The following is a 15,913-nucleotide window of genomic DNA, read 5'->3' as shown; positions in this document are numbered from 1 at the left end:
ATATGTCCAAAGAGGATCATAATGGCAGGCGCCTGGCGCGGGCGGAAGCCTTGGACCGCCATTTTCGGAGCAAACCAGGAGTCTTCTACGTGGACGCGTCCGGCCCGGACTCTAGGGGATGGTACACGGCCGCGGTCGTCCACGAGGGTAAAACAGTAGACGCCCTTACTTTCAAGGCCCAGTCAGCAATTCACGCAGAAGAGGTTGCCATCGCTTTGGCAGCCTCTGACACCTCCTCCAAATACATAATCACCGACTCACGAGGGGCTTGTCGAAACGTCACGCAAGGGTGGGTTACTCCCCTAGCTTATCGTATTTACCAAAATTGTAGCCGAGACTCGGATCCCGCGCACCGATCTATCGTTTGGGCTCCAGGTCACCAAGGCGTCCACGGAAATGAGGCAGCCGACGCCGCCGCCCGCGCGCTCTCTCTCCGGGCATTTCCCACGGGACCCGACGCCGACCAGGACTTCCATTTCAATCCGATTTACACTTTTAAGGAAATATGCGATTATTACAAATCCACGCACCAAACTCTTCCCACCCCATGCAAAGGGCTGGGGAAGGACAACGAGCGGGTACTCCTGCGCCTGCTCACCAACACGATGTTGTGCCCGGCAATTCTAAAGCATTTCGATCCTAAATTCGACGGGCGGTGCTCACACTGTGGGGAGGTGTCTGACACCTACCACATGGTGTGGGCCTGCCAGCAGAACCCATCCCTACCCCCTATCCCGAACCCCACCCGAGAGGACTGGGAGGCGACCCTGTCCGGTTGCTGCACCCTCGAGGCCCAAAGGGCCTTAACGCAGCGCGCCCGGGCTGCGGCAAACGCCAATGGTGTGCCTGACTAGGCATCCCACCTAGTGGTTGTAAGGGCGTGACCCTTCAGGTCACGACCCCCAACACCTCTCTCTATGATTAATAAATGTTTTCACCACCACCACCCCACGGAAAAGAACGCAGACCATTGAAATCAGCGTTCGTTCCCTTTCCATATATGGGCATGGCTCCCTCGCGCTGGTACAGGTGTCCACTTAGAGTTCAACGCTTGGTGATGCCGCTCCGCTCCTAACGCGCTTCTTTTTATCTTTATTTGTTTACGCGTGCGTTGGGAAGGCGCAAGTTTTTTTACAACAGGGACCTACACATTCTCCAAGGCTGGTGCTGGAGTCTTTTTTAGTTATTAGCTATTTTGATTAGTTATTAGTTTAACTTCGCCCGATAGCGCTCGGAACGTTAATGAGCGAGACTTGCACACGCCCGGGAGGAGGGAAAAGGAACGGGGGGTGCCGTCTGCAAAGCCGGGCTTGAAGGCAGATAGAAGAGGGAAAGGAAGGAAGACACCTATATATGGAATTGTTCACTGAGACAGTCCTTATAGCTTGACGGACTCTATTAGCGGACGGTTCACCGCAGATACGTCTCCCATCTGTAAGCCTTTTATTTCGTTGTTTTCGAATTCGCAGAAATGGACGACGACGACGGCAGTTGGGACGGCGACGACTTCAGGCAGAACAAGAGGCGCAAACGGTCGTCTGCAAAGAGGAATTCGAAGCGAAAGAGTGCAGAGCGAGCCCGAGCCAAGCCGCGCGGTGAGTGATTAGGACGGCCAGCCGCCATATTGACCTACTTTCTCGTCCTCCCCGGGCTGTCAAGGTCACCGGGACCGGGTCGCGCTAAGCCTATCTGTACGGTGTCCGCAGTTCACTGTATCCGCGGCGAGTTATTGCTCGTTTCGCGCTATAGCGCGGTTATTTAAGTGCGCTTCTTATTGGCGCTCGCTCGCGCATTTGCGCGGGTGCTTGTCATGGTATTTCACTGGCGCCCGCTCAGCTGAGCGAGTTCGCGAGGGCTCGCATGGCGCGAGCCATCACCCGCTCATCGAGGGCGCGTGACGGCCGATGCTGTTCGAGCATGGCGTGAGGATGCGAGGCCGCCATGTTTGGCGCACCGGGCAAGCATCACTTTTTTTCGTTCAGCGAGATTGGCCGCGTTCTGCAGTAGCTTGTGTAATCTTGTTACGTTTGGGCAGATGGTGACAAGACTTATTCGTTAAATTTAGTGAAGCACGCTGTTTAGTTTGATTTATTTAGTTGATTTATTTTTCTTGTTCATTGATTGGTTGGTTGGTTCATTTCTGACTGACTGAATCATCACTGACTTATATGGGTGATATGTCGTGTCTAATAATTGATCAAATCATTGATTGATTTTATTGATTAGTGGAGTGATATTATTGATATACTGATCGACTGATTGATTGGTACGCATGGCGCTAGCCATCCCCCGCTCAGCGAGGGCGCGTGACATCGGCGGTTCTTCGAACATGGCGTGAGGATGCGAGGGCGCCATGTTTGGCGCACCTGAAGGCATAATTTTTTTTTTGTTCAACTGTATTGGCCACGTTCTCCATTAGTCTGTATAATCTTAATACGTTTGGGCAGATTGTGTCAGGACTTATTCGTTAAATTTAGTGAAGCAGGCTGTTTAGTTTGATTTATTAGTTTTTTTATTTATTTTTCTGGTTCATTAAGTGATTGACTGAATCATCACTGATTTATTTGGCAGATCTATCATGTTTAATAATTGATTGATTCATTGGCTAACTTTAATGATTCATCGATTGATAGTATTGGCATGCTGATCGACAGATTGATACGCTATATAGTATACGGGCTAGGTTAAAAAGGGCCTTTTACTTGTGTTCTTCGTCCGTTTGTATTTATTGTTCATTGATTGGTTGGTTGGTTCATTTCTGACTGACTGAATCATCACTGACTTATTTGGGTGATATGTCGTGTCTAATAATTTATCAGTTCATTGATTGATTTTATTGATTAGTTGAGTGATATTATTGATATACTGATCCACTGATTGATTGGCACGCATGGCGCTAGCCATCCCCCGCTCAGCGAGGGCGCGTGACATCGGCGGTTCTTCGAACATGGCGTGAGGATGCGAGGGCGCCATGTTTGGCGCACCTGCAGGCATAATTTAATTTTTTGTTCAACTGTATTGGCCACGTTCTCCATTAGTCTGTATAATCTTAATACGTTTGGGCAGATTGTGACAGGACTTATTCCTTAAATTTAGTGAAGCACGCTGTTTAGTTTGATTTATTAGTTTATTTATTTTTCTGGTTCACTGAGTGATTGACTGAATCATCACTGATTTATTTGGCTGATCTATCGTGTTTAATAATTGATTGATTCATTGGCTGACTTTAATGAATCATCGATTGATAGTATTGGCATGCTGATCGACAGATTGATACGCTATATAGTATACGGGCTATGTTAAAAAGAACCTTTTCCTTGTGTTCTTCGTCCGTATGTATTTTATTGCGAAAGCAATACTGCGCTCACTAAACCCCTTTCGCGTAGCGGCGGCCGGTAGCCACGTTCGACCTTTAGAATGCCTCTGACGTAGCAACCGTTGCGGTGGACACCTGGACCACCCCGTACAAGAAGGGAGGCAGTGGGAGTGAAAGAAGAAAGACAAAAAGGAGCCGTAGCGAAGAAAAATGAAAATTCTATTTGAGGAAAGGGAATTGCGCAGTAACTGTCTCGCATATCTCAGTGGACACCCGTCATCCGTCTGCAGAGGAAGGCAGGAAGTGGGAGTGAAAGAAGGATTAAAAAGAAGGCCCGAAGGGAAGAAAATGAATTAGAGGAAAGGAAATTACGCAGGAGGATGCGCCGCTCCGCGGAGGAAAGGGCACAGTTGGAACGATTCCTCCGCAAAGACGGACTCCGCGAGCAGGAGCCATTAAAGGCTTTTCGCCTTAAAATGAATTAGAGGAAAGATACTTACGTACAGGCGCTAGTGACGTTATAGCGTTGTAGTGGCTGCGCGCCTACTGATAACACGCGCGCTACCGGGACACGCCCCTTTGATAAGGCCTTATATACAGCGATACCGAGCGCTGTCGGGGGGCACTTCTTCCTAGCTTGTCATAGACGTAGGCCCAGCTCTGCTGGCGCTCGCCAGTAACTTTGTTAGATGGAATAAATAAATTGTTAGGAGCGAGAGACGGGCTACCAACTCGGCTCGTCAGGTAACGGTGACCGCTTGGCACAGCGCGCCGCGCTCTTCCCACAAGAGGCGCTCTATATGCAGTATAAAATACCTGCTTTCGCAACCTACCAGGCTTAACCAAAGCTAAGCCCCCGCCAATTTTTAAGGCGAAAGCCTTTAATGCCTCATGCTGTCGTTAGCAATCTGGGTCGGCAGTCGACAGATGTGTCCGCGTTTTGACGGGTGTCCACCGAGATATGTGAGACAGTTACTGTGTAATTTCCTTTCCTCAAATACAATTTTCAGTTTCTTCATATTGGCCCCTGTTTTTTCTTTCACTGCCACTTCCTCCCTTCCTGTACGGTGCGGTTAAGGTGTCCACCGAGATGACTGAGAATTACAGCTCCATTTCCTTTCCTCAAAAAGCGTTGCGTTCGTGGCGTTCCGTGGACACCCTGGCAGCGCTACAACACGCTGTCGCGTTCCTCTCCTAAAGGCGAAGCTTAAGCGCCTTTAATTAGCAGTCAGAGCTGAGTGATTAATCAGTAATTAGTCGTTAATTAGTAATTTGTCCTTACTTTGTCATCAATTATGTGTGACGTCATCCAGTGGTGACGTCACCAGTGTCACATAGGCAAAGTGGTGCTTAAAACACTTTCGCCTCTACGCACTTTAGACGGTCACAGTGCGCCCTGTATTTTTTTACACCCCTTTTTGAACCATGCATTATTGCATACTTGTCCGATTTTCTCCCCTTCTTAGTAGATGGCGGTTTAACGTTCCAGTGAGTCACTCGTGAAACATTAAGAGACATAATATTGGTACTGGGAATGATGGGTTCGGTGGAATGATCAGTCAGTGCTAAAGGCAACCTCTTGGGCTCGTGCTGTGACCCGCGCTTGTGCTACCGGATTAGAGCAGGCCGGCAAGATATCCCACTTTTGCTAGCCTACAAGCTTCAGGAATTCGGGCGGTGAGTCTGCTGGTCACAAAGCGACGTGGGCTGTGAGGATATTTGGTAGTGAAGTAGAGAGCCTCGGATAAATATCCACACAAACCAGACGAAACCCCACAAACCAAGCCAAACCTAAATATCGACCACCTGGGGTACGTTAACGTGTGCTGGTATCGCGCAGTACACGGGCAGTTATAGATTCGCCTCCATCGAAAAGCGGCCGGGATCAAACCGAGGTCTTCGGGTCAAGAGGACGAACGCCCCAACAGTAAAGTTTAGGTTCTTCCTCTGTCTTGCACCAGAGGTGCCCCGCCAGAGACGGTTTGTAGACCAGAAGTTTAATCGTTATCTTCGCACCAAGGGTGCCCCGTCAAAGACGGTCTTACGATGAGCTGGGACGCAGAGATAAAAAAGGGAATACTTGGAGATTTATATAGAGATATTTACATCACATACAAATTCAGGCACTGGAGACATATATAGCGGCAAAAAGAGAAATTAAGCAACAAAGATACAAAACAACCAAAAAGTGGATCTGGCTAACATTAGGGGAGGCCCCTACTCGGCATAGCCGAAGATGCATAGCACCTGAACTTAGCTCAGAACCCTTATTCCGTTGTTGTTGTTGTGACTGAGGGAAGGATGAAAAGGAAATTGCACGGGCCTGCTACTGGCTCCAGCCGAGCCACCACCGCTGCCATCGTGCAGACAGAGGAGAGTAAAGAGATCAGAGGAAAGAGAAAAAGGAAAGAAAAGACGCGCGTCGCAGAAACAACTGCGTCCGCCGGAGCGGACGCCGCTCAAAAACAGATAAGCGGCCGAAGCCGCGCTCGCCGAAGCGAGAACAGCTACTCTTTTTCCATCCGGCTCCGGGGCCCGGTTTTAAAGACCTAGAGGCCCGGCCCACCTTTAGTAGCACCCAATCATGTTATACATCTAACATGATTGGTTCATCGAGAGCATGGCCACCCCTCCAGCTTCTCTACAACGTAAACCACCCTCTCTACAACAAAATACAAGTAAAAACAAACACACACGCACAGATGTGCCAGCACGTGCGATGTAAAACATTCTCTTCCTCGCAAAAAAAAAAGAATAAAAGAAAAACAAGTGCAAACACCCAGTCGTGCCCGCACGTGCTTGGTAGAACATCCTTTCCTTCGCAGAAAAATACACGCGGGGCGGGGACACCCGTACTTCCCGGCGCATTCTCGAGCGGCCGCGTTCCGAGAAAGGAGACGCTTCGCTTTGAGGGAGAAAACCCGGTCCCGATGACCCCGCGTACACTACCGATCCCTTACACGCCCTTCCCAAGATTCTACAAAGGGCTAAAATTCCACTTTTAGAAATACAACCAAGAAGGGATCGGACAAACTCATGAAATCGCCCTGAGGGCGACGTACGTACAGCAGCACATAATTAGTAATTAGATCAGCACTGGCACCAACAAAACCCTCGCAGGACGAGGAACATAAACAAAATGCACTCTCAAATACACACGGTGGCATGATTGCTGTGCGCAGTATAACGGAGTCCAAGTTGCGACCTGTTGCACCTGCATGCACACCCTCGTCCTGCTCACGAACGAGCACACACACACACACCGACACTCGCAACTGGAGCGTTCAGTAGCAGTGATATGGGGTCCGTAAGCGGCCACGTGAGCCTCCTTGGTCGCACCGAGCGTCCCTGGGTGCGCTCGAGCCACCACGTGTGTCAATCGACACGATTAACGCCTAACGGTCTATCTGCTCGTTAGGCTGGTCCCACAACGGGGCGATAACTCAAAAGTTGCTGCCCCCCCAGGATCGAAAACGTCCTGGTCCCCGAATTTCTGCACTAGTGCGGCCAGTTCGGTTGCTCTCCGCCACCCGTTTCCTTCTTGCAGCGTAACGTACTTTAGTGCTGCATCTGAGAGGTTATTGTTTAGCTGGTCCGCCACTAACAGCTCCAGCAGCTGCTCAAAGGTGCTGACGCTGCGCGCGTCTAAATAGAAGCGTAAGTAGCTCTGGAGACGCATCGTATACGCTCTCCATCCTTCGGTGCTCCGTTTCCTCGCGCGTTAAGTCTACTCTCGAGGTACTCTGCCGCGGAGAGTTTCAGCTCCTCCAGTACCGATTTCTTTACCGCTTCGTAGTCCCTGTGCTGAGATGGCGCTAAGCGGGTCGACAGAAACTGTACTTTATCTGCAACGAGCGGGAAAATAATTTGGCCCCACCGTTCTTTCGGCACTTCATATGCATTTAGTGCGTTCTCGGCCGCCTCGAACCACACTGCCACTTCTGCGTCGCTTGGAAATTTTGCGAGAATTCCCGTAAGCAATCTTGAGCAATGCCTTAGCTCGCTGTTGTTAGCATGCCTCTCAACGACCTTGGAGTCCTCTCCAGCGCTTCCTCGCTGCCTCAGCTGAGCAAGCTCAAGTTCCAGCTTTGCCAGCTGACACTTCTTCTCTAACACCAGCAGGTCGTCCTGCACTTTTCCATTTCTTTCCTCGACCCGTGGCATCTCCGGCGTCTCCACCTTGCTCGTCTCGTTTCCGACGACCACCGTGTCATCTGCGTCGCCTATCGCCCTTGCTGTCTGCTTATCGGGGTTTAAATGGGCGAAGCACGTATCCATGCCTCCCACCCAAGCTTAACTGGACAGCAATGCTCACGCCAGCACGAAGCAAGGAGAGACTCACCCTTTGATGCCAATGGCGTCACGCCCATTGCTGTCGTCTCGCTTGTGGCCTGGTCATGGTCCAGTCGCTGCTCTCTTTTCCGGCCGACTGCCTTGCGTCGCTGGTCCGCTGCCGTGGCCCTTGCCGCTGTCTCTCAGCGGGTCTGCTCGAACGCTGACCTGTTGCCTGGTCATCCATCCCCTTTTACCTGCCTACAGTCTTCTTCCTGTGCCGTCTTCAGATGGCCGCAGGATCCTCGTCGACTGCGCCAGTAAATTTCAGGTTCTTCTTCTTCCTTGCACCAGAGGTGCCCCGCCAGAGACGGTTTGTAGACCAGAAGACTGAATCGTTATCTTCGCACCAGGGGTACCCCATCAGAGATTGTCTTGCAATGAGTTGGGACGCAGAGATAAAAAAGGGAATACTTGAAGATTTATATAGAGATATTTACATCACATACAAATTGAGGCACTGGAGACAAATTTAGCGGCAAAAAGAGAAATTAAGCAACAAAGATACAAAACAACCAAAAAGTGGACCTGGCTAACATTAGGGGAGGCCCCTACTAGGCATAGCCGAAGATGCATAGCACCTGACCTTAGCTCAGAACCCTTATTCCGGCTCTGGGCCCGGTTTTAAAGACCTAGAGGCCCGGCCCACCTTTAGTAGCATCCAATCATGTTATACTCCTAACATGATTGGTTCATCGAGAGCATGGCCCGCCCTCCAGCTTCTACAAGGTAAACTACCCTCTCTACCACAAAATACAAGTAAAAATTCAGGGGGCACTTTCGCTCTCTAAAGTGCTGCAAGGCAAAAGCGTTTCCTCGCCACTGTTTGTTTTTATTTCATTTATTTTTCATATTTTTTATTTATTTTTATGCTCTTTTTCTTAAGTTTAATATTTTTTATTTTTATTTTCACATCTGTTCATTTTCTTAGTTTTATTTTTATTTTCCTGTTCATGACTTTACTCCTTTATTTTATTTATGAAGCCCATGCATTCACTAGATGCGCATTTATTCATGCTGGAACCTTGAGCCTTTTAAGCAGTGACGCCGAAAGGCAGACGAATCTGCCGACGCGTCTGTCGACACTTCTGCCGACGCGTCAGTCGATACTCCTGCCGACGCGTGGTGGTGGTGAAAACTTTTTAATAAACAACAGGAGAGTTTGCAGACCAAAAATGGCCCTTTACATAGGTGGAGTCCTTAGTCCGGGACCCCGCTGGACGAGGCCGCTACTCGCGCCCGTTGGACTAGAGCCCTTTGAGACTCCAGCCCCGAGCAGTTGAGCAGGGCTGCCTCCCATGCCTCTCGGGAAGGGGAAGGATTGGGGGGAAGGGAAGGATTCTTTTGACAGGCCCAAACCATGTGGAAGGTATCGGAAACTTCCCCACAGTGAGGGCAGCGCCCATCAATTTTGGGGTCGAAATGTTTCACTATTGCAGGACACAACAGAGTGTTGGTCTGCAAGCGTCAGTCGATACTCCTGCCGACGCGTCATCGATACTCCTGCCGACGCGTCTGTCAACACTCCTGCCGACGCTCTGTCGACACGGCTGCCGACGCGTCTGCTAACGACAGTATGAGGCATTAAAGGCTTTTGCCTTAAAAACAAACACACACGCACAGACGTGCCAGCACGTCTGTGCGTACCGGCACGTCGCTTCGTGCGTGCCTGCACGAAGTGAGGTAAAACATTCTCTTCCTCGCAAAAAAAAAAACAACATTAAAGTAAAGCAAGTGCAAACACCCAGTCGTGCCCGCACGTGCGAGGTAGAACATGCTTTCCTGTACAAAAAAAATACACTCGGGGCGGGGGACACCCGTACTTATAACTTTATTTAAAGAGGAATTCGGGGCACGCCGCAGGGTCCCCGCACGACCCCACTGCACTCAAGTGTTTATGTTCCTAAGATCCATAACACAGGCAGCCCAGCCGGTGGCGATGGTCTGCACGGCCGGGTCCTCCGAGCGCAGCAGGGTCTCGCAGTCCTCCCAGGTCTTGAGGTTCCCTATGCCCCGCGGGGGAGGATCCGCCGGGCAGAGGGAAAGGATGTGGAGGGAAGAAGCCAGGGGTTCTGGGCATAGTGCGCATGCCGGAGTGGGGAAGGAGGGATGATAGTGGGCTAGGGTAAGGGGTGAGGGGAGAGAGTGTGTCTGCAGTCTGCGCGAGAGTGTTGCTTATTTATTATCTAGGGAGGAGTGGGGCGGGGGGGTACAGCTGGCGTGAGGCTCTGTAGGTTTGCGTCAGCTCGCTGAATGAGTGCATGCGCTCCTTCGTGAATCTCCGATCCGAGGCCACCTGAACCCGGTTTAAAGAACCTCGGGCTAAAAGGTTGGCGGCCTCGTTTCCGGGATTCCCGGAGTGCGCGGGCACCCATATCAGTTCCACTTGGGGGGGGGGGGGGGGGGGGGGTGCATCGGGCGAGTCCAGTAAGCTAAAAGCAGGGACATGGACTCGGCCTCGAGCAAAATTTAGAATCGCAGTTTTAGAATCACTTAAAATGTACCGGGCTTCCGTGTGGGTGATAGCAAGTACAAAGGCGGCTTCCTCTGCAGCCTCTGGGACGTGTCCCGAGGGAGAGGTAGTGTGACGAGGGTGGATGAAGAGTCCACCGCAGCTGCTCTCGGTTCATCACCCGTGCAGGCAGCGTCCACCCATACCGCGTCCGGCTCGGGGCCGCACGCTCTATGGAGTGCCTTCGCACGGGCCTAGAGGAACTGCTGTAGAGCACTGCTACAGCGAATTCGCCAGTTCGTGACCAGTGTAGGTTTCGCTACAAAAAAAAGACTGCCCATATTCTGAGGATCCAGCCTTGCAGACTATATTTTTGGGAATTTCATAGTGCTTGTTAGTAATAATATGTACTCGAATTCGAAATTCCTGCGATTAATTTTAGCGTTCAGCGTCGCGCGGCGCGAAGTGGCAGACCTGGAAACTAGTAGCGCCTGTCCAGATTTTATGGGATTTGGAAACTTAGCTTCCCGAGACATGGTTTAGATACCTAATGCCGCGCTTCGAGAATTTGGTTATCAGGTGGAAAATGCCTAGCAGAGGGAACTTATCGAACGTCCGAAGCACGACACCAAACTTACGGCGCCATGGATCCCGGTTGCGTTGCCAAGAACAATGATATTTGTAGAGAAGTGCTTAGCCCCCTTCTTCCAGTGAATGAATCCGCTTGCCCTTTTCGACCGCATGGTCAGCGTTGCAGCGCGCCAGAATTCAGCAAAGGCGCGTCAACTAGTAGGATGGTTAACTAAATGTTAATAATCAACTTATTAAATAATACTGTTGGTATCTTTATTTATTGGCGAGCAATTGCAACCCACAATACATAATACCCACATGAGTTTCTAGAATTTCGAAAATGCAATTACCCTCGGCGCTATTGCGGAAGAAGTTGTGGCTATTTCGACGAGATTCGCGCACTGGATGGGTTGCTTGGTCGGCAGCCATCCCGAGAGCGGACGCATTTCTGCGCGATGTTGGGAAAATTTGTTGGGCCACAGCGCCGAGGGTAACTGCGTTTTCGAAATTCTAAAAACTTATGTGGCTATTACTCACGGTGGCCTACACGCCTCTCAGTAACTAAGGAAAGCTGTAATAAGAATAGCTCGAAAACGAAATATTCAATAATAGTTAACCCGCTCATTAGTTAGCAGTTCGTAACTGTATTCTGACGCGGCACACCGCTGGCAGTGCAATGGTGAAAAAAAGCGCTCTTCCAACACAAAGAGCCTGTTAAAAAAATGTAAAACATCTTAGGTGATACACCTTGTATATGAGCACGGCGAGCTGTTTGGCCCCTGTGTCTATATTCGCCGCCAGTATATTCGCCATCAGAGAGGCCGCGCATATTCACGTCGACGCTGACAGCGCCTGTCCTTGAAGGGTGATTTCTCTACATAGACACCTCGCTTGAGACGCAGCCCCTGCCCGGCTATGGGAGTTTTTCGCGGCTGCCAAAAAGGCTCGATGTGCGCAATCTATGCACAAGGGTTCAATGCCTCCACGCTTTGGTCAGTGGTCCTCATCCTTTCTCATAACATCTGACCCATTGTTGAAAGCTACGTCTCTTCGCATGTCTGGCAAAGTAGAAGCAAGCCGTTCTTTCGCTGGAAAATCACAGGTCATGTGCTATCAATGGGGCATCGGCCGAGACTCAGGAGTGGCATACTGTGACTGAGGAGTAAGTGAGTGTTTCTTTGATGGAGAGTAAGCTAAAAAAATAGGTGCCGCAAAGTGGAGTCATGAAAGCGTAATATGATGCAGGAAATCATGCATGAAAGGAACAAAAAAAAACATAATTAACTTTGCACTGCAGCCGAACGATACCTCGGTCATTGGTCTAGTAGCCAATGGCCAAGAGATGACAAGAAGTTTTTCGACACTCAGTTCCCGAAAAGAACTTATGACGAAGAGAAATCGTGGCGGAATGGAGGCGTTGGCTGCAAGGAAGAATCGTTATTGTATCAGCCATGCCCCAGGCGACAATCATGCAAAATCACCTGCGGCCTTGGTGATAAAAATACAATATGCGGTGCGGACCACCTATGGTAGGTGGCGAATCATGGGAGGCTTTTTTGCCTTCGTGGATTAGCATTAGCTTGAAAGCTCGGTATCTGCACCGGCAGCCTCAATTTAAAAAAGCTACATGCAAAAAAAACCAAGCCTACTGCAATGGCTGCTCAAGATCAAGGGCCCCCTCTGGTAGCAATTGATGAAGACCTCCAGTGTTTCACAACTTGTTGCCTATGGTGGTTTCTCGAGTGAAACTTCCCTGATACTAAATAACCAATTCTTTCCTTCCAGCATTTCTTCAACCCGCTTCATTTTGGCACAGTGTGTCAGCGTCAGCCAGCGGCGCTTATTAATCGCTTTTTATACTGCGGACCTCAACCTCCCTTTGCGCCAAAGAGTGGATTTCGCAAGGCTCCGAAGGTTTTATAACCCTTCCAATAGGAGAAAAATGCCGCCTTCTGAAGCCTGAAATGAAAACTGCGGAGGACATGCGACAAAGACGGAGCACTAAAAAGAGCGAGGAGAGGACCCGGGTTCGCTTCCAGTGTGTCCCGCTCGGTAGAAGAACTTTACGGTACGGCTGCCCATGGTGTGGTGTGAAGCGTCCTTGAAACGTCCTTGTGGGGCATGGTGTGCTGTCTTGTGTTCGGCAGAGACTTGCTTAAGATGCGCCAAAACACTTATCCGACGCCTCGCCACTTAGTATTTTGTTACTCCCGAAGGCTTCACCGTACGTCGCACCGTCGTTCGTGGGTCAAAACGGGCTTTGCAGTGCCACTGATAATGCAAGGTTGTCATATATGAGCCACCTTGTGGGGAAGATAGCGACGACGCCTTCGAAGTGCATTATCGGAAAAGATGTCGACGGTCACCCACTGAAAGGACCGGTTGGAGAAACTGAAGCGAAGCTTATACAGATACTGCTAAAGCGGTTCTTAGCCCTCCTGTATCATTGCAGGGTTCGTCGCCCTAACATCATAACGCTTTGTTGCGCATCATGATACTGAGAAGTATATTCAGGAATCAGCGCTGTCAACACGGCGTACGCGTCGCTCCACTGGACTGCTTAAAGTTGCTTATATGAGCCTATCGGATCACCAAGAAATAGAGGAAGCGACTAAAGTACACGTGTCTTATTCGTTGAGTTCCTTGTCTCGGGGTGTTCCAAACGGCCAGCTTGGCTTGGATATAAAGCACGAACCGGTTTCAGCATGAAAATGAAGCTACGGCGCAGGTTTCCTCTTGTACAGGGCGTGGCGTGACACGTTGTGGTGATGTCTGGTACTGCGTTTTATTTTGTGGCATTGTCGGTGGCGTGGCGTTTACTGCATGGTGTGTTGCTCTGGCGTTGACTGCGTTCTCCTTGCTTCATTCGTTGCTGAACGCATGGCTTTTGCTTTTTGCTTGCAGTGGGATACTCCGGTAAATCCAGATGAAGTCCTCTCATCTCATCCCATTACCACGCCTCTCTATGGAGGTTATTACGAAACCAGAACAGTTCCGGCTGCTGTAAATTGTTCTAGATCGCACTTAGGCAAACCCGATCTCTTGACACAGTATAAATAGAAAAATGGAAAAACTGCCCGAGAGAAATTCACGCGATATTCTTTTTTTCGTAATCCCCAAAATTGCGCTGTAATTTGCAGCCGTTTGATATTACAAAGGACAATCGCTCCTTTGATTTTATTGAGCCATTCGAAAGAGCCACGAGATTCCTTACTTCCCATTCTCTTATTTTATTCGTTAGAACAGAAAATTGTATATAACGACATGGGCTTTGTCGTCAATTTCATCCATGTCATGCCTTTCGAAATGGTAAATGGCGAAATAGATGTACAGATGAATGATCAAAACGGCGCTGAAGACTGAAAATGAGCAAAAAGGCAGTAAGCTGTCCTCTAGCGCAACCTAGAGGACAGCTTACTTCCCTTTTTACTCCCATCCAGGCGTATTCGTGTTTGCAGCGTAGTGTGCGCAGGGTGAAGTGTCCCGCAAACCAACACCTGCTATCCCACCAATTAACGCAGCACGTCCAGAGAGGGCCTGCAGGCAAGAAGCCATTGTGGACGCTGATGAATCCGGCGAGGAACGACCGCGTCGTGGCCGGGGTCGCGCCCCCAGGAGGGCGAGGAGAGAGGATCCAGGCCCCTCGGCCGAGGCTCGGGCACCACCGCCAGGGGCCGCCACGGAGGTCGACGACGCCGCCAACGAGGAGGAGCTGCCGCAGAGGTGAGGAGCCGGACACGGCATTCCTCGATCTCGCGTCCGGCTGCATTAGCATGTGTAGCCTTTGTCGAAAATGCGCCGCTCGGGGGCACCTAAGACGTGCACTGGGGCGCTCTAACACCTTTGGGAGTTCCTAAGGTGGGAACTAGTGAGAACGTCAGTTCCTCGAACGTAGGAGACATTTAGAACGCTGAAGGTGCACAATGAGCCACATTGCACGAGCGGAAGCAGACCCGGTGAGCTGCGTATTTTTGACGTTGTAGTTTTCGCTGAAGGCCATCGAGCACTGGACACAGTGACAGGGATAACTTGTCCGAAAACTCATAAAATATTCGCCGTTCCTAGGAGTACAGAAGTGTATGTATGTATGTATGTATGTATGTATGTATGTATGTATGTATGTATGTATGTATGTACGTATGTATGTATGTATGTATGTATGTACGTACGTACGTACGTACGTACGTATGTATGTATGTGTGTATGTATGTATGTATGTATGTATGTATGTATGTATGTATGTATGTATGTATGTATGTATGTATGTATGTATGTATGTATGTATGTATGTATGTATGTATGTATGTATGTATGTATGTATGTATGTATGCATGTATGCATGTATGTAAGTATGTATGTATGTGTGTATGTGTGTATGCATGTATGTATGTATGTATGTATGTATGTATGTATGTATGTATGTATGCAATACATGCATGCACTTATGTATGTATGAATGAATTCATGCATGCATGTATGTATGTTTGTATGTATATATGTATGTGTGTATGTATCATTGTGTGTATGTATATATGAATGTATGTAGGGGAATCGCGCCCGGTATATGACGGCACTGCTCTCCGGGCCAAGAGATCAATTAGGCTCAAGCCCGTGGGGATAGCATTTTTATTGGCCTTCATGCAAATGAACGCGGCGGTTAATATTGACGACGTATAAAAAATGGACAGCCGCGTCATTTACCAGGAAAAAAAATCCTCTCGTAGTGGTCGGCAAAATAAATGACCTGGCTGGCTCCTTGTTATTTTTAGAATGCAGTGCTTACAGCCTTACTGAACGTAGTGACGCGGGTCCTAGCATTTCGCCTCCATCGAAATTCGACCACCGCGGCCGGGATCGAACCCGCGCTTTCGGGTCAGCAGCCGACATAACCACTGAGCCACTGTGGTGGCTGCATATGGAAGGTTATCTCAGATTATGAATGGCAGTTTAGCAATATCCCTCAAGAGAAACTTATACAAGAGTTGTATCTTACCGGTACTAACTTATGGTGAAGAAACGTGGAAGCTAACGAAATTGGTTTAGCTTCAGTTGAAGGCAACGCGGCGAGCTATAAAAAGAAAAATGACGGCTGTAGCATTAAGAGATCGGAAGCGGATGGAGTGGGTGAGAGAACAATCACGGGTCAGTGACATCCTGTACAAAATCAGGGGGAAGAAATGGGCTTGGGCAGGGCATGTAATGCGAAGGAAAGACAACTGCTGGTTATCAACGGTAAATGA

At 49.4% G+C, this 15,913-nt stretch overlaps 1 protein-coding gene across 1 annotated transcript in view; it reads left to right on the top strand.

Annotated features, from left to right (window-relative positions):
• The first annotated feature begins 1,345 nt into the window (after positions 1–1,345).
• The window catches only part of LOC149366264 (uncharacterized), a 99,170-nt gene continuing 84,602 nt past the window's right edge, over positions 1,346–15,913 (top strand). Inside the window, exon 1 of the mRNA XM_089570005.1 lies at positions 1,346–1,595. Coding sequence (XP_089426131.1) covers positions 1,472–1,595 — 124 coding nt within the window. The 5' untranslated portion in view covers positions 1,346–1,471. The remainder of the gene's footprint in view (positions 1,596–15,913) is intronic.

This window comes from Amblyomma mixtum, chromosome 1 (genome assembly GCF_055824585.1).
Source record: "Amblyomma mixtum isolate Tamu chromosome 1, ASM5582458v1, whole genome shotgun sequence".
Classification (NCBI taxonomy): domain Eukaryota; kingdom Metazoa; phylum Arthropoda; class Arachnida; order Ixodida; family Ixodidae; genus Amblyomma; species Amblyomma mixtum.
Note: the sequence above shows the minus strand (reverse complement) of the source record. Positions and strands in the feature narration are given on the sequence as shown.